The sequence below is a fragment of the Ochlerotatus camptorhynchus genome, unplaced genomic scaffold, assembly GCF_037179485.1.
Source record: "Ochlerotatus camptorhynchus isolate MF236.1 unplaced genomic scaffold, CSIRO-AGI_Acam_v1.1 ptg000108l, whole genome shotgun sequence".
Classification (NCBI taxonomy): Eukaryota; Metazoa; Arthropoda; class Insecta; order Diptera; family Culicidae; genus Ochlerotatus; species Ochlerotatus camptorhynchus.
Window position 1 is genome coordinate 1546921 of NW_027040598.1, and position 19912 is coordinate 1566832.

Genomic DNA, 19912 nt, shown 5'->3' on the forward strand with positions numbered 1-19912 from the left:
ACCGATGTTTTTGATGGGCAGATTGAGATGTAGAAATCACCGACTACTAGGATGTCATCTAAGTAAAATTTGCAATTGACTTTTTTTTGTATAAATATGATTTTGATTATTGAATAACTTGTTGGTTTATGTTTGCTATCATTCACCACGTCAGTTAACTATTGCAGCAGTACTTTATGTTTTGTACAAAGGTGGGGAAAATAAATTCATTTAAACTCGTTTTTTAATCATAAATGCTTATTTTAACAAAATCCTTTTTTATCTAAATTTACACTTTTTCCTTCGATGTGACACAAGTACTTTGATTTTCAAGAGTGATTTGAGGATCAATCAAATCATCTACATTGGATATAGATAGTCCACTTCTGAGACGATGATTTTGGAACTGATTTTTAGTTGTTGAGGTTATGTTCAGTTTGAAATTTCCTTAAACGAACATTACCCCATTATGAAGGAAATCCATTTTCGTCTTAATACACACACAACGTTTCGTATGATACAGAAAGATTCCACTACACTACCATGTAAATAGAAGGTAATTGTTCGTAAGTCATATTTACGCCGAAGGTTTACTGTTCTTATACTGTTTGCCGCTCTTCCGGGTTGCAACCGAGTCTTGTGAGCCGGAACTGAAACCACCTGTTGGTTTTCGATCGGTTGTTGTCGGTTGAACGGTGTTTTTGTAGGTGTAGGTGTGTATGTGTAGAAGGTCGAAGAAACAAGTTGACCAAAAATAGAAGACGAAAAATACCACAGAAAAAAAAGGGAAAAGTAGTCACTTATAATGCACGTAAATGAAACTATTTGCTAAGAAAGCGAAAAACTAACTCGTACTAATCAGTCTATTGATGAAGCCATATTATGAAAGCGTATGGTACCGTAACGTAAAGCAAAGTGAGAAAGAATGTGTTGTTAATATATTAGTGAACATACGTACATAAAATAGCAAACTGCGCACATTTAACAATGTTCCATAGATTTCCAGAAATTTTTCAGATCTTTGAATTGTTTAATTGATTAAAGAACAAAATATACAAAAGTTTCAGATAAATTTGCTGGGATAAGTAGTGACCTTGGCATTAGCATTACTGGGAAGACAACACTGGCGACTCAAGCATTCTTATACAAACACTAAAAGATAGACACAATTTCCCCATCTATTGGTCAACGGTTGAAGCTCCGAACGCATTTGATAGCAAAGACGCCAACCTCAAAAGAGAGATTTGTAGATTAGCTAATTTTACTTCCAGTGGTTTCACCTTTACTCGACCGCAGCGCCACTGTTGTTTCCAGTCTTCTTATTATGTTCTCTTTCATTACAGGTATATTGTAACATGCATTTCAAATACCGTTTACATCTACTGGAGCTCTGCAGAAGTCAATCACCCCTATTCTGTATTTCGTTCAAAACGAAATTCTCATATAAAAAAATATTTTTTTGTATGGGAATTTCGTTTCGAACGAAATACAGAATAGGGGTGAATAGCTTAAAATGCTTCGAATGTTGTCGCAATTCCTAGGAAATTCAGTGTATGTCAAGAAGTGACGCCGGCCTTGTACTGGTAAGCGTGATTACCTCTCACCCCAGCAGGCCTGGGTTCAATCCCAGTTGGCGCCGCCGGGGTGTTCTGAGGCATAACAGCTTATAACAGGGAAGTAAAGCCGTTGGGTCGATATGTAGGGTCCAAGTGTGGGAGCTGCCTCCATGACGTCGGTAGCATTGGTGCTCAGCACAGAAAACAAGATCGACGGAAAACAAATCAAGGGAAAAAAGTGTATGTCAAGTGGTAAGGAACTCTGCACACTGTGCTGAAACACAGCATGGCACACTGTTCGGCACGCTAGGGAACACGTTGACAAGTAGGACACAAACATTATAGTATAAAACGGCATCACTGTCGAGAGTAGACGTTTTGCCAATCGTTGCTAAGGTTGACTAATTTGTTTACTCCATTGGGCTTTACAATGCACACTGGACCAGAAATGCACTCGACAGTGATGCCGTTATGTATGTATGTAAACCAGTATGCCAGTATATTTCTCCAAAAAAGGTAATTTATTTAATGCATTTTCATAAGAGAAAAATATAACAGTATATGGTTGTCAGCAAAAGAGCCGAAACAGAAAGAAAAAACCAAATTTTCCAACATTTTTTTAACTCCATATAACTTAAAACCAGTAGGCTGTGGAAGTTTTACATCTACAAAAGAGTTGTTTATTTTGTCAAGGCAAACAACTTTGCCCAAGACATGAAGTCTCCAAAACGTCAGCGAAAGAAGTTAGATTGTGGCGCCATCTTTGCGGAAGAGTTTTGAACTATTTTTTTGTCAATAGATGGTCCGTATTATGATGAGAAACTTTACCGAAGACACATAGTCGCGTAAATGCTTCGTTTCAGGGTTATTAATTTTACTCCGCTAGATTGCATTTCTGGCCCAGTGTGCAATGGGTTCGTGAATCGTGCCTTGCCACTTTATTTTATGCACCATGAATCTTCTCAAAACCAACAAATCTCATCCGATTCGTAGCGAAACTCCCAGCTGATTTCGTCAATAACAGCTTCTATTCAGGCCTCATGTAAACATTATGATCGGTAGAGAAGGTCTTGTCGATACGGCAAAGAAGGCCGAAATGGGTTACCTCCAGCGACGGTTGGTCAAATAACTAGAAGATGTGGTGGTCAGCGTTGCCAGGTCAATTTCAGAAAAATCTGGACCTGTTGAAATATAAAATCTGGAAAAATCTGGAATGCTCCAAAAATCCCTGTTTTTATCAAAATGTTGAAATCAAAGTGAAGTGCCAATCTCCCGTAAAAATCGGTCAGTATGATCCTATGGAATTTATTCAAAGTACCCGAATGTTAATGAATTTCATGTTTAAAAAATATATTTAAAGCAAACTTGTTAGCATTGCTAAAAACATCCAAACGTTAAGAAAAGTATTGACAGTGCACCCAAAGGTTTAATTATCCATTACGCAGCATTTGCAAATTGAGTTAAATTATTGGTAAAATACTTCAGAAAATTTGTAGGATTCTGAAGCAGCAAAGAATCAAGCAACTTTGATGGGATGAATTTTTTAAACTAATAGTCGATATAGTCCTTACTATTTGATGCAGTACCAGAATATTCTTAATAATTTCCTTGGTGCACTCTTCAGAATAACCGTCACATTTTTTTTCATTATTTCCTAAGTACTCAAGTACTTTGCCAAAATGGCCTTTAAAGTCTCCCAGAAATTGTCATATTTTTAAAATTTTATAAAAATGAATCTCCATAGAAACATTGGACAGAATTCCATTGAAATTATTCTCACGATTTGTATCAGCATTCTCCTTAAGTTTCATCTTGAGAATTTTCAATATTTCTTTCCCGAATTTAAACTATTTGCCTTTTTCACAAAATCTTCATGCAATTGTCATCAGAGTTTTAAGAAGACAATTAACGCCGTTGCACAGACTGCATACTCACACTTCACTGTAACGTCAATCTATCCAATCGAATTTCAAAGTTGATACGTGTTTTGGAATGTACCAATAGCGTACCATAATGGAGGCGAACCAGCCCAAGGCTGAAAGCCTCCCTAATAAAGCTAAATAATAATAATAATAGCGTACCATAGCGTACCTTCAAGGATTTTGAACGTACCTCAAAGCTTAACGGAAAACCCGTGTCCCGCTGGATAGACATACGATTTCAGCAATGACCAAGTCGATTGACCAGATTTTTACGGAAATGTGACGTACGAAATGCGTACTTTACGAATCTGTTATTCATTTTAAACGTACCTCTTATTTTCACTTATAAGCTTATACTAAACTTTTTAAATCTATTTATATATGAATTCTGGCCACGGCATCGAATTTCTCGAAATATTTAAGCCCGATTTCACATAAAAAACATTATACTTAACTGCATTCTAGCCAATTTGAGGACCAAAAACAGTTATTTTTTATTTGCATCCCTTAAAAATACACTAATTTCGAACAAAATCGTTAATTTCATGAATAATTATGGAGACGAATGGTGCTGCTTGGAAAACTCCATCATGAGAAATGCCTTGATAACTTTCTGATCGGTCATGACCAACGTACCTAACTGGAATTCACTTTCGTATAGAATTTACCAGTGATGTAATTAAAAATTAATATTGTTTTAAAAATTCAAAACCTATTTCAAACTGCAAAGGTAACTCAATTAAAAAAAAATGCTAAAAATTATCAGATGCCTTCAAAATTTTCCTGAAATTCTAATTAGTTATCCTCAAAAATATCACGAACATACTTCAAAGTCCTTGTGTATGTCTAGATTCAAAAGCCTTGCTTATTTTCCAAAGATCAATCTATTGTCTTCAATCCTGAACAGTTTTAGATTTCACTAATTTCCAAAATTAGGAAAATTCCTCCATATTGAAATTTTGATTTGTATAGATCCAGGATTAAAAAAAAAAATTATAGCCAAAATCTAAACAAAAACTCCAAATAACAAAAAAAAAACAAATCCTGGCTTGATAATTAAGAAAAAATGGTTTTGTGTGTGTGTGTGTCATCCTCTATCCCTCACCCAGCCGGGGGCGTTGGACAAGTAGAACTGCGAATAATTTGATCAAATCTCATGCTCCGTAATGGTGCCCTTTATGTTGTGAAGACTAGTACTTCAAAAAGGGTAACTTTTGAGGCAAGACAGGGTGTCCTCAACAAGTTAAGGGAACAGGATGCACTAGATGTCCACAACAGGTACAGCAAAACATCACATAGACGCCCTTATTCACACTAACTACTCAGGGGATAGAAGGTCAAGAAGAGCCACCGCCGCCAACTAAAGCTTGAACCGGGTACCTGGGACTCCCACGATATACCCGCGGCAATGGTCAGCAGACGATGCCCTGTGCGTATTTAGTATGTAATATGTTTTATTTGGATACACAAAATGTTTGAAGCCATGCGTCATCTAAACCATAATTTGCATCACCACAAATACACTTGTCAACAATCTTCAACTGGAACGTGCTCATCAAATCACTTCACCCGGGAGCGCATTCCCGATGCTTCCACGCATATTTTTCTCTCCACTCCAACCACAGAACAACCAAATATCACTTTTCTTCACTTTTCTTTTTCAAGACACTCCGTGCACAAAAGCAATGCACATCGCAAAACCCTAACAATAGATCAGCGCTGTGCTCATCACCGCGTAAATAAAAAGAAATTAAAATTTTCACTCGCGATGCCACAAATTTTTGGTCCGGGAAAAACAATAAAACCACGCAGCGTCAAATCTTCTGATGCTTGCAATTTTGCAAACATGATGAATCATGTTTTCTTTCTTGATTCTAAAACTTCTCGGAAAGCGAGAAAACCACCACTCACACACGTATAACCGTCCGGGAGGCAGAGTGCCAGCGCTAATCCGGCAAATGCAGCCGAAAACTATGAAAGAGAATGCACGCACAAAACAGAGAGCAAATTTAGATACAACCGTATCCAAAGGCGTTCAAAACTCCTTCTCATTAAGAAAAAATGGTTTTGTTCAGCCAATAATCTTTAAAAAATGTCTCAACTTTCATGATTCTGCAACCCATTGCAATTCCATGTATGACGTTTTAATAATGTCCAACGTTAATAATTAAAGTAGTGAGTTTGGCTTTTTATTTTTTGATTGATTAAGTGCAGTAATATTTTGAAACAAAACATTTTAAAAATCTTGGAAAATCTGGAACATATTTAAAAAATCTGGAAATATCCGTGATCTGTCTGTGTATCTATCAAGACGACTGAAAATCTGGAAAATCCAGATAAATCTGGAATACTGGCAACGCTGGTGGTGGTCGTCCAATACGGTATGGAATGCGAACGACGAAAATCTTCGGAACGACGACAAAATTGTAAAACAATAAGTAAATAATAAAGAAAAAAAAAGTTCAGCAAGGGTCTTCAGTGATGAATTTTTTTCTCACTTTTCCCCTGTGTTTTCCTCAGATATTATTGCCAGTAATAGGTTTGCATTGGATATGGACATGAATGGGAAATCCAAAAGACTATATATGGATGTCCATAGAAGTCTCTGTACTGCTGGAGGATGTCGATACGCCAAACTCAAATATTCCATCACATCTGGACCTATGTACAGTTGCCTTAGCGCAATAGTATAGGATTAATAGGAACAGATCAATTCAATTCCATTCCTTTACTTGAATCTGACATCAAGCACATACCCATCATCAACGATCCGGGTCATTTTGCAGATGCCTCTCTGTCATCATCCTTCTGTTGAACTCGTGTGTCTCAAGAGGCCCCGGTGCGATGAGTGGCCTACCGATCAGTTCTTGTAAGGTCAGTAAGGCCTTGCTCAATCTCTAAAATTAGATTCGCGTTGGAGGGGGTTTCGGTGGGGTCAACTGTTCCCGCATAACGACATTAAGCAATTTGTTGTTTGGCGATGAGTAACGATAACTATAAGGATGGTTCGCAAACCATTTCCGAAGTAGTGGGGGATATTATTTGTTCGAGGATGTGTTCCTAAGGTGGGATTGAACTTCCCCCGTTCGAGTTCTGATTTTGTCGGGGAACATTTAACAGGCAGCTGGAGGAAACTTTCCGCCACCATCAATCAGGCTACACCTTCGTTTCTGCACACGTTTCTTTTGGATGGGTCGAAATAGCTGGAACACCGTATAGGTTGGATGGCATCGAGTTCCTCTTCCACTGCTCACCATAAGAGAAATTGAAAATTAGGGTTACCAAAGAGGCTGGCAAATGACTGCGATAATGCGTACCACCGGTACTTCGCGTCCTTAGCCTCTTGCCCAGTAACTCCTATCCCTTCCTCCCCGCGGCGCCGGCTGGGGTACGAGTAACCTTAGGGAAGATCGGGTAACCAACCCCGGTGGGAACTTTGGTCGTATGCTGACAGGGAAGGGGGAGCTGCATCCTTTTCGGAGGATGTGGCTTACAAAACCCGAGCGTCTATTCTCCATGTTAGGGGCGTCTGACTGGCATCCAGCGGCTGAATACGAAATGCTTCTCCCCGAAAGCTATACCCAAGATGGCAGTCCCACCACGGCGGATAGGAGACCTTAGGCCAACCACCTACTGTCTCCGAAACCTTTAAATTGTTACAGAAACCTATAGTGAAAGATTACGAACTGATTTTATGGCAACGACTTTTAGCGCTAAACAACGGACAAGAATTGGAACATGGAATGTACTGACGCTAGCCCAACAGGGTAAACTGGCACAACTCGCCAGTGAGGCCCGCCGTATGAAGCTATAAATCCTGGGACTTAGTGAAGTCCGCTGGCCGAACTTTGGAGAACACAAGTTGCCTTCGGGACAGGTACTTTTATATTCTGGTATGCGAGGTGAAAACGCTCCGCGACATCGTGGAGTTGGCTTTCTGCTTAGCGCCCAAGCACAGGCTGCGCTCATCAAATGAGAACCTATCAATGAGAGAATAATCGTTGCCAGATTCAGAACACGGGTCCGAAACCTTACCATAATCCAATGTTATGCGCCAACCGATGCTGCCGAATTGCAGGACAAAGAGAACTTTTACAGTCAACTGAAGGCTGTCGTGGATAAGACTCCAAGAGGTGATATCAAGATGTATACAGGCGACTTCAATGCGAAGATCGGCTCCGACATCTCGGACTATGAACGTATTATGGGACGCCATGGTCTCGGAGATATGAGTGAGGCAACAACGACATGGTGATCGGGGGTTCACTCTTCCCCCATCGCCCAGTGCATAAAGTCACATGGGTCTCCCGTGATGGATATGCAGAGAACCAAATCGACCACATCTGCATCAGCCGAAAATCGAGAGGGAGCCTTCTTGATGTTAGGAATAAACGCAGCGCTGACATCGCGTCTGACCATCATCTCCTGGTCGGTGAGATCCGCCTACGCATTGCGCGGGTTCAACGGCGAAAGGAGAGACTCGGGCGGCGATTCAACACATGCCGACTGGAAGATCCAGCAGTGAAGAGATCGTTCGTCGAAGAGCTCAACGCTCGCGCAGCTAATATTTCGGAAGGTGGCAGCGTAGAAGAACAGTGAACGAGCATCAAGAATGCCTTTATTGTAACAAGCGAGAACAACCTAGGTGAGCTACGTGGAGTGGATCACCGATGAAACCTGGAGGACGATCGAGGAGCGGAGAGAAGCAAAAGCCGCGATAGAGCGAGCAAGGACCCGAGGAGCCAAGAACGAGGCCCGTCAGCGGTATTCGGCTCTAGAGAGGGAAGTTAAGCGTTCCTGTATCCGGGACAAGCGAGCGTGGGTGAACTCCCTGGCTGATGAAGGGGAGAAAGCCGCAGCAACTGGCAATGTACGCCTTCTCTATGATGTTTCACGACGCCTGAGCGGGGCAAGGAAGAACCCAAGGATGCCTGTGAAAGACGCGACTGGATAGTTGCTCACCGACCCCTTTGGCCAGTTGAAACGTTGGTTTGAGCACTTTGAACAACTTCTCGAAGTTTCAACGATCAATCCGCCAAGGGTTAGGCGCGTTACTCGCGTCAACACTGAAGTTCCATCATTGCAGGAGATAGAAGCAGCCATGCGAAGTATGAAGTCCAACAAAGCCCCGGGGGTCGATCGCATATCAGCAGAGATGCTCAAAGCTGACCCCATACTATCCTCACAAATGTTGCGTCAACTATTCGTCAATATCTGGGACACCGCGACAGAAGAAGATCGACGCGACTCTCCGACGACAGCAGGCAGGATTCCGTGCTGGAAGATCATGTGTGGACCATATTTAGGCCTATTCTGCGCGGCGTGTGAGGTGAGGTGACTCACTGTCACTAATGAAGTTAAAATTGTCCATTTGATTTGCATGGAGAGTCACCTCACCCGAGGTGACAATTGTCGCTTCACCATCTTTCACCTCACTTTCACCTCACCTCACACACCGCGCAGAATAGGCCTAATTGTCACGCTCCGCATCATCTTGGAGCAGGTCAATGAGTTCCAAGAGTCCCTGTACTTGGTATTCATTGACTACGAAAAAGCTTTCGACCGACTAAACCACGAAAACTTGTGGGGCGCTCTGAGACGCAAGATAAGATCGTCAACCTCATCGAAGCGCAGTGCGAGGCTTTCTCATGCAGAGTGTTGCACAACGGAGCTTTATCTGACCCGATTCGAATAATCGCGGGTGTGAGGCAAGGATGTATATTATCACCGCTGTTCTGTTCCTCATCGTAATCGACTAGATCATGGTTGGAGCCGTTGACCGTGTACCGAATCGTGGGTTGCTGTGGCAGCCTATTACTATCGAGCATCTCAACGACTTCGATTTGGCTGATGATGATACGTTATTAGCACAACAGCGCTCTGACATGCAGAGTACGCTCGACGACCTGGAACGCTCCTCTGAAGCAGGTCTCACCATCAACGTCAACAAGACCAAATCGTTGGATGTCAACACGGAAAACCGTTCCAATTTCACGGTAGCTGGACAGGCAGTGGAGAAAGTCGAAAGCTTCCAATATCTTGGCAGCCAAATAGCGTCGGACGGCGGCACCAAGAGCGACATAGGTGCACGGATTAAGAAGGCGAGGGCTGCTTTTGCCAGTTTGCGAAATGTATGGAGAGCGAATCAGATCAGTCGACGCACCAAAATCCGAATTTTTAACTCGAACGTGAAGTCTGTGCTGTTATACGCCAGTGAAACATGGTGTGTATCAGCGGAGAACACTCAGAAGCTGCATGTGTTTATCAACCGATGCCTGCGGTACATAATTCGTGCCTGGTGGCCCCACAATTGGATCTCAAATTCCGAGCTTCATCGTTTGTGCCATCAGAAGCCGATAGAGACAGAAATTCGTGAACGGAAGTGGAGGTGGAATCCGCCACCGCCCACCACCCCTGGATTCAGGCCATACAAAACCACAACCCCCTGGCACCACTTTCATGTGGATACCGGGACACTGCGGAATTGCCGGAAACATAGAAGCAGACCACCTCGCAGCCATTGGACGAAATGGCCGACTCGCCAACAGTTCGGTCCCCAGACAGGACCTGAAAATTTGGATCAAGTCAACCCTCAGGACGGCATGGGACCGAGAATGGTTCGCCAGGAGAGACCTCTTCATCCGGAAGACCAAAGGGGTAACCTTTCCCTGGACGGATGTCCCAAGGTTTAACGACCAGAGATTCCTGTCCCGGTTAAGAACCGGCCACACCCGCATCACCCACAACATGGGGAGCAGCAGTGGCAGAAACTTCCGCAAAAGATGCGACACCTGCAGAACAATAATGACGGTCGAGCACATTCTAATAAACTGCCCTTGTTTCCACGGACCACGAGAACTTTACGGGATCCCGGGCAACATCCGAGACGCCCTTCAGAACGACCCTGTAGCAGAGGCACAACTGATATGTGCGAAGGAGGCCGGAATCTACATGAGGGTTTAACCCATATATATTATTACATTAGGCCCGGCATTCCCTGCCGGTAGCGGGTGCCAGGTCTCTCCTGGCGGCTTCTACCGGTGGGGCTCTGCTGGGGTCCTCAAAACAAAACAGAAAACACAGAAGATTACAGCAACATAGAGCAGTAAGGCACAATAAGTTCCCCTCTGGAACCGCATCCTCCATTCAACTCCGTAAAATAAAAACTCTGTACCTTCTCTCCCTTTGGGATACTCCCTTCTGAGGTGTCCGGAGACAAACCAGCCCAGGGCTGAAAGTCTCCTGAATAAAGATATAAAAAAAAGCTTTCACAAAGGCCCTTTGCACCCCTGGAGGTGCGCAGGATCGTTAAGTAAGTAAGTAAACTCATGAGATATTGACACCTTGATTGGTACCTACATTTAGGTATGTGATTTAGGTCTACTTCGGTCACTTCCGGGGTTATAGAAAACAGTTTAAAATTTAGATCATGGAGACATTTTAAAGATTTTCGTAGTTAGAGAAATATTCGAGATAATAGGTTTTAGATTGTAGAAAACATATTAAAGATTGCTTTCACTGCCGCTCTTCGCAAGTCAGTCCCTGGCGAAAATCAGCAAGCCGAGAAAATCGCATTTTAACTTTGATTCGTACCATTGCTTCTTATGTGGTGAGACAACCAATTTAGCTGTCTTTCCAAACTTTTTCAGAACAAAGTTATTGAGTTCATTCAGTTTTATGAAAATATGGATGATTAGCTACCATTTGCTTTGAAAAACTCAGTTTTGACAAAAACTACTATGGGACCGACATGCGAAGAGAGGCAGTTCAGCTGTTGTTGAAACCGGCAGCAGCAGTTGCATTCCCTCTTATTCTGCGAGTCACGTGACTCTCTCTCACCGGTGAGGTGACAATAGTCACCTCGTGTGAGGTGACTCTCCATGTAAATCAAATGGAGAGTCACCTCACACGAGGTGACTATTGTTACCTCACCGGTGAGAGAGAGTCACGTGACTCGCAGAATAAGGGGGAGTGTTAAAAATTGAAAGAACTGTAAAATTGATAAAACTTGAACTTGAAAACGTTCGAGAAGCAAGTTATGGAAAACTTCGCGATCTCGAACATTGAAATCAAAGATTATAAAAAAATCACAGGACAGCAAACAACGTCCAACAACATTTCGGACCTGGGATCAAACCACGGAGCGGCCGTTGTCTTTTATCTTCTATGGGGATAAGTTTAAAAAATAAAAATAAATGTCAGTACGAAAAACTCTCAAAAGTATAAACAGTTTTGAAAATTTACTGCTACTTTTTTGCCCATATAAGGCTTCATACTAGGAATCAGAAAAGTCAATAAGCTCGAGTGAGCAATATCTTCAAAAGTACCAAGACACCTTCGGACGGATTGTTTAAAATATCGGCCTAGATTTTCTTCCCAACACATTTGAAAAGGTAGGATTTAGATTATGCGTCCAAAGCTTTAAGAAAATCAGTTTGAATTTCTGAAAGTGAGTGCATAAAATTGCCAAAAGCTTTATGCACCTCAGCACCTGCAGAGTCCACAAGGGGGGCCCTTGATCACGGTTTCTACTAAATCTACTGGACATGATTGGTAATTATTGGTGCCGGACAAAATAGCAAGATCCCCCGTTAGGCCCCGCTGGTCGCCGGCGCGCAAAAGGACGATCCTACACGTCGTTGGTCTAACCGAAATGAGTTGATTTAACTAGGCAGCCGGAGTGTACTACAAAAAAGAAAATCAAAGCGAAATAAGGGTTGAAAAATGTGTTAAACTAATTCTTAAATTCAACACAAGAAGCAACCAATTAAATGAAAAGCAGCGCGGAGTGGTTAGTAAGCGAAATGAGTGTTGACTATTGTCGAATGCAAAGCAGGGAGAGAAGTGTGGGTTTCTTTTGTACACATGTAGACCGATTTGTTAGATCGTTTTAATGTCTCGTCCGTAAATCTTTATTAGTTCTAATATATTTACCGTCATCGTTCAATACTGTCCTACAACGGGCCAATGACGTTGATGATGATTATTAGCTAGTGTTTATGTAAATTGGTAGCCTAGTCTCCTTTTACACGTTTTCAAACTACACCACAAGTGGACCCTGCACTAATGAAAGTGATGCAAATGAAGACGTGCTTGTACGTATGTAGATTGGTAATGTATTATGCGTTGAAGATGAATTGGTTGGTTGGTGAAAGAAGGCAGGCGCAGGCAATGTGGATCCTGTTGTTGCATGTACACTTCAACAATTCATCTAACTAAGCGCGTAAAAAATTAACAACGAAAAAAAAACTAAGGGTTAAGTGAATTGAATAACGTTCAGGTTCTTTCTAGGGTAGCAGGGCAGCCGAAAGCGAAATCCAATGCACAAGTTTTCTCTACCACTCATCGAATTCGTCATCGGAGTATTGATTGCTACTACCTTGATATTTTTTATTCCTAGGATCCTGAATGGGCGGGGAAGTTGTCCTCATGCCGGGTGGCGAAAATGCTTTCGGATATCCACCGGCGCCACCGCTTCGATCAACTCCACCTCCGCTGCCACTCGTGCGCCCGTCGCGTTCCCGTACATCCCGGTCTCGATCCCGGAGGTCGTGGTCCCGATCCGAGCGGTGGTGATCACGCTCCCGATCGTAATTGGAACGCCGCGAATGGGGCGGAGGAGACGGCGGAGGACTAAAATCGGTTTCCGTTTCGTAGTTGGACATCACAGAGTAATCGTAGCGACTGTCCGGAGAGTACCGGCCTCGTTCAGGGGTGTACCGATCGCGGCTATCGATCAGACTAGGACTGTATCGGTTAGGCGGAGGAGGGGACATAAGGCGACCAAGGGGAGCGGGACGCATCTCTCCCGGACCCGGCGGAGGCATGAACGGGGGCATGAAGGGAGGTGCAAACGGAGGAGGCATGAACGGAGGCGGAGGCAGTCCCATCATGGGAGGAGCATTGGGGGATTCTACTCGGATGGGTGATGGGGCAGTAAGGTTCATGTCTGCCGGAGGAACTACATTTGGCATGAGACCATCTAGAATGTGGGAGGTTTAGGTTGGGATTATTTTGTAGTTGATGGATAAATTGAATTTGCTTACCGGATACTGAGTTATTGACAGAGGCATCCCCGAGGGCGGTGAGTTTACGCCGCAGTGCGCTGGATTCGTTGCGGGATTCCTCGAGACGGCGTTCGGCTTGGCGGGCCGCTAGCCAGGCATCGTGTGATCGTGTCTCCAGCGCCGTGTACTGTGCTTTGTGGGCAGTGGCTTGAGCTTCGATTTCGGCGCGCAGCTTATCGTTTTGGGATCTGAATGAGAAGGATGGAAAAATGGGATAAGTCTGAATCCGCTAGAAAACGACGTTTGAAGTAATTTTTTTTTCGTTTGGCACATTGACCCATTTTTCACAACCTACGAAATTACCACCAGCAACACTACTACCCAAGTAACAATTTCTGTTTTATAATAATAATGGGCCCAGCAATGTCATCGACATCGGAACGGAAGACAAAATACATTAGAGAAGAGGTTCAATAGAAGATAGTGTTAACCTCCCACAGGGCTCACTGGTGACCACCGATAATGACATCAGTAGTGAAAATCAAAAACGCATTTTGGTAATATAGGGCTTCGTTTTTTGAGCACAACGATATTTTTTCGATCCCATTTACTTTCATCTCGATTTTTAAATCAAGATTTAAAGCAAAATAATCACTTCACGGTTTGACACGCTCCCATACAAAGTACCACCGAGGGGCGCTAAGATGGTTATTTTTGTTAATGTTATCACAATTATTTAAATAGTTCCAGTTCTTCAGTTAAACAATAAATTCTTTTGAAATTCTCATCAAAATTCTATTGAATAGTCAACAATTTCATTCGACAGCCATTACTCGTATTCATCGGACGTGTGCTCTTTCTGATCTGCTTAATTTGGTGAAATATTGTAGCTTAAATGCGTGTAGTTCGTAAAACACACTTGTTGTTGACTTCAGTGTCCTTCCAGTTCGTCCCAATGCGGGAAAAGTGCAAAAATTCTTCGAGAACAATATTAAGCTTCAATATTCGGACGATAGATGCATTCAGTTTCATAACGTCCGAAATTGTGTTTTTATTGAGATGATAGACAATGAAGTTGTCTTGCGCTATGAAAAGAATTATAAACACGCGTTTTTCTGTACGAAGAGTGAGTTCAAAATCCTGGTATATGTGGATTGTGAAGCAGTGACCTTCCTCTGGCATGGCCACAAGCCACTGTTATGAACCACATGGCAAAGTGCGGGACAGTGATTTCCAGTCGACATGAGAAATGGAAGCACTACTTCCCAGGATTCTTGAGCGGTGTTCGAGTTTTGCGAATGCGACTCGAAAGCGCCATTCCATCATACATCACGGTCGACAACGAAACAACGTTGGTAACGTACGACAAGCAACCAAAAACGGCCGCCATTGTGACCGAGCAGCACATCCTAAACAGAAATGTTTGGATGTTGTCACCGCTCCAGCAGCTCCACCAACCGAGGGGGTATTCAGTCTCGCTGATTTCCCATCGATGGATATCGAACAAAACCAGCCAGCGACATCGGGTCAATCATCTCATGCTTTCACCGGGTTCTCAGCAGATGAACAACAGCGAAACACCGACAATCAAACCGAGGATCATCACACTTCAAACGTTGAAAGCAACGACGAAAACTCTAGCACCAGCTCATCAAACGCAACAAAGGATTTCATTGGAAATACCAACAAACGCCGGAGAACGAAAAAAAGAAAGTTCGTGCTGATCAGTGCACCCAGAAGACTGGTCAGCAAACAGATCGTTTAGATGAAAATAATGCAACTTATCAAATAGGGGGTAATACCACCGACAAACCGACATGGCACTTAATTCTGACTTATGCCCGAAAATCGTAAACGGTCGATTTAAATGTGCAGTGATCCGATCTGTCAAAACCATAGGATTTTTTTTTCACTCTTGATCGAGAATCCATAACAGCGGATTCAAATGTGTAGCGATCCCATCTGTCAAAACCATAGAAGTTTTTATCTAGGTAAAAATAATTAGACCGGAATAGATTAGACACGAACCAACTCATACATTTTGCATGCGTGTTCGTGGCTAGGATACACATTTTCGCGAACACGGCGGCAGATGTCAGTTTTGTGCTTTGATTAGAAATTTGATGGTACTTTGTATGGTCATTCAGGTCGGTTTGTCGGTGATAATACGTCTTATTTGAAAAATAAAAGCGGGAAGGGATCTAATTGTAAATAATGGTCATCGGCCCAAGCAATGCCTAATAGGCAAGGGGGCCTTATGAATAAACGCAATAAAAAAAAAATAATTGTCAGCATCTTGAACTTTTGTCTAGTCCCAGAATTTTGAAGGATTTTCTTAGCTCGCAATCTTTTAAAAATCACTAAGTCGTTGATCTCGATTATTTTTCAAGTTCATGATCCCTTAAACAATTTCTAAGTTCAATCTCTAACTTCCCAAACTTCGGATTATTGCCTCATTCAGCTCAATAGCGTTTTGCCTAGATTTTTAGACTGATTTTAGAATTATGAAACTTTAAAAAAAACTTTCCAGAGCTCGAACTGGGGACTTACTTTAGCTGTTGAATCTCGTCCTGCATCAGTCGGATCCTCTCGACAGTGCTGGTTGTTTCTCCCTGCTGTTGCATCCACATGGCTTCCTTGATGCTTAATTCCCTGCGAAAAGTCAATCAATCAATCAATCATGAAATTTCCCACGAAAAATGGCTGCAGCTTAGCTTACTTCTGCAATTGCGTTTCCTTGTCTTTAAAGTACGACGACAGTACCTCCAGGCGAGTTTCAGCTTCCAGCTTATCCTTTTCGGCCTGACTGAATTCCTTCTTCAAGGACGAAATCTCCTCGTTGATGATCTTAACATGATCGTCCAACAGTTGTCGGGCAACCTGTGAAAAACGTCACGTGTCAGATCAACATTTACAACTCTATTGAAATAACCTTACAATCTCCCCCTGCAATTGGTCCTGTAGGTTGAGTTTGTCCTTACTCAGAACCGCTACCTGTGCCTTCAATTCAGCCGAAACGATCAGCCCATCGACGGTTCCACCAGTATTGCCCCGCTTAATATCTTTGATGCAATCTTCCAGTGCTTCCACTTTTGCTTCGGCAGAATTCAAAGCCTTCTTTCCCTCCTCCCACTTCGCTTGGTAAGTTTTGACCTCCTTGTTCAGTTTAGCGATTTCAGCGTTCATTTCTTTTCTGAACGTCTCCAGATGTGAACTCTGGCCATTCTTGATATTGTTCAGCTCGATCTCCATGTTGTTCTTCTCCAGTTTAATATCGTTCAACGCTTGCTGCAGGTCTTCCATGTCCTGTTGGAACTTGGCAGACTGATTGCCGAGGGTAATCTGGAGTTCACTGTTCTCGCGACTCTTGTCAGCCAAGGTCGTGTTCATCGAAAGGATCGTTTGCTGTTGTTCGTTCAGTTGCCTCTGTAGTTCATCCACCGTCAAGGCAATCGAATCACTTCCACTTTGATTTAACAGTTCAGCGACCATTTTGTTCAGCTCCAGTCCAGCTTCGGCGGCATTCTCCAGCTCCTTTTCCAGGGAAGCGATCTGTTCCTGCAGTTCGAGTTTGGCCTGCTCTGCATCTTCCAGTTCGTGACGGAGGGCGATCACCATATCGTTCGAACCGAATGAATTGTTTTCGATGCTGATCAGTTTGTGTTTCGTTTCGGACAGGTCGCTCTTGAGCATGGCATTCTCCTTGTGCGATGCCATCAAATCCCGTTCGACCATGTTCAACTACGAAAGGAAGGTTGTCAAATTATAGCTAAGGTGATATTGTAGCATTCTTACCTTATATATAAGCGGCTTCTCTTTGCGGTTCTTGTTGATCAAATAGTGACCTAGAGAGAACACGATCAACGTGAAGGATGTTATACCCAGAAGCAAGATCAAGTCACTCAACTTGATTAGTTCAACAATGAACATCTTCGCATAATCCGTTTCCTCTTCCTCCTGATTGTCCACGAAGGAGGATGACATCGTCTCATCCTGCAGAGGCTCCTGCTGCTCTTCCATAACGTTGGCACTATCTTTCACCATCGAATGGTGGAATCCATTGGCGTGCTGGTGCTGAGGGGAGGGCTGCGCAGGATTCGGCTGAGGGCAGGACTGCTGATCGCAGTATCCGTCTTCAGGAGCAACCGGAGCAACTGAAAAGCACGGAACACAATTGCGTCGTAATCAACGTCCGATAAATGTTGCAAAAATCGAAAGTCAAGTCGACACTACTCGCAACGAAAATAAGTAGGTAGCGATCACAATAATAAGATGCTATAAATATTTTTGGTTTGTTCTTTTTCAAATGTCATCCGTCTGAGGTGCAAAACGAAACGCGCTTTGCAGCAAGATGTGTGCGAGTGTAAAGTGAAGTGAAGAAAATGTTTGTTTTGCATTCAAGTGCATACTGAAGAGGCGCAAAAATTATTTACAATAAATTACAGAACCTTAAATAATATTCCAATCAATACAAATCCCACCGATGATTATATTCACCTTTTTCCTGCTCACCGTGATGTTGAACCGTTTCTTCGTTGGATGTGGAATCCGGTTCCTTCTCCAGAGGCTTCCGATCCGGAAGTTCTTCCAACGACTCTTGTCCAATTCCCCCGATGAACGGTAACTCGTGTTCATGTTTCTCCGGTTCCAGTTGGTTCCCATTTACTTCCACCTGATTATTATGATGATGGTGATCGTGACCGTGATGATGATGGTGATCGTGGCCGTGATGATGATGGTGATGATGGCTATGCGACAGGAGACTGCCCAGGCCTCCTCTCAGTAATCCATGTGGTGGTTGAGGTAATGCAGATTCCGGAGTTAGGGTAGCTTCATCAATCACATTTTGATTGGTGCTTGCTGCGGTTGAGGCCTCCGGGATTAGCTCAGGTTCCTCCGTCACAGGAATTTCCTCCCTCAGATCAACAACAGCTATGGGAGGGGTTGTTTCTTCGACGACTTGAGCAGTAGTAGGAGCTTCAACCGGTTCACTTGTTTGTGTGGGCTGCTCCACTACAGAACTTGGAGTCGTAATTTCCACAACTTCGGTTGGAGGAACTGCAGGTTCATCAGCTACAGGAGCTTCCGTTGCCGTTGGTTCGACTGTGGATGTATTCTCGGGAGAGGCGATACTTTCTTCAGTCGCTGGAGGATCTGCTGTTTCGGAACTATCTTGACTTTCTTCCACAATTTCCACAGATTCTTCACCTTGATTTAAATTTTCCACTATGTTTCCTTTTGCTTCTTCTAAAACTTCACTAGGTCGTTCCACCGGTTGCTCTGTAGAACTGCCCACCTCTTGATCGGCAGTTTCACTTTCAGCTTCATCTTCACCTTCATCGCCCTCGTCTTCGACTTCTTCCTCGTCATCTTCACCTTCTTCGTCTTCTTCTTCTAGTACCGCTGCGGTTTCTTTTCCTTCAGTCGGATTCGTTTCTACTGTTTCCTTATTCACCGTTGGAAGACCTGTTGGTTCCTGATTGATAGTACTCCCCGTAGGAATGACCTCTAAATCTGGGGTTTTTTCCTCAACCGGCGCCGGTTCTTGTTCGATCGTTGGTTTTTCCGTTAACTGAACATTGTTAATCGTTGTTCCATCAATCACGTTCTGCTCGGTAGTAGACGATGGATCGATTTGCGCTTGCAGCTCTACATCCGGAATCTCAATCCTATCCTTCGTTCGCACCAGAATCTCACTCTCCCGGACGAATTTCGTGCTGGCCAATCCTATTTTGCCATCCGCCTTTTGCACCAGAAAGTCTCTATCCTTTCCGAAATTCCTCCCTAGAATCAGCAGCTTTTCACCTTGGGCCAGATTGACTTTCTGCCCGCCACCGCCCATGTAGCGCAACGTTACGTACCCTTTGGCAATCGGAGCTGAAAACAAACAACACCGTAATGTAACAAAACTGCACTCAAGCATAACAGAGCTTCCCCTCCAGCAAGAGAGACACCTGTCCCAGTTTTCACCCACTCTTCCAACGTCGGCACCGCAAGCAGATAGCGGTCGCACTTTTTGCGACCCGCACTGTTGGTCGAGTTGAAGGAAAGTGCCAACCGAGAAAGTACTCAATCTGGATCAGAGAGGAAAACACCCATAGAATCGCACTTACTCTTGCAATCCTTATCGCCGCATTCTTTCGAACTACTTCCGGCTACGGTTAACACTAAAACTAAACAGGAAATATGTACAAAACAAGCAAAATTTAAGTTTTTCATGATTTTTCTCGCTGCTTATTATAAAGCCACATCACTCCTTTCAACACACACAAACTGTCTAAATTCGTCTGCTGCGGAGAGCTGTCAAAGTCGGTCTTCTTTCCAAGCTGGCGGGGGGTTGGCGAATGTATATGCGGATGAAAAAATATGTCTAATCGATCGTAGAAAGGTTTAAAATATTATAATTTGTGATATTACAGTTGTTCTGTAATTATAAAAAGTGACCTAT

The 19912-nt window shown here is 43.2% G+C and overlaps 1 protein-coding gene across 1 annotated transcript; it reads right to left on the bottom strand.

Moving 5' to 3' along the window:
* Nucleotides 1-82: 82 nt before the first annotated feature.
* Nucleotides 83-19737, bottom strand: LOC135699412 (transport and Golgi organization protein 1-like). The gene is made up of 9 exons (XM_065219668.1): nt 19578-19737; nt 17962-19341; nt 17260-17618; nt 16402-17205; nt 16184-16344; nt 16015-16116; nt 13504-13712; nt 12837-13439; nt 83-639 (listed from the first exon to the last, which is right to left on the bottom strand). Exons 1-9 carry the CDS (start codon nt 19681-19683, stop codon nt 557-559), a joined length of 3807 nt encoding a protein of 1268 aa, XP_065075740.1. The 5' UTR covers nt 19684-19737; the 3' UTR covers nt 83-556.
* Between the last annotated feature and the right edge of the window lie 175 nt (nt 19738-19912).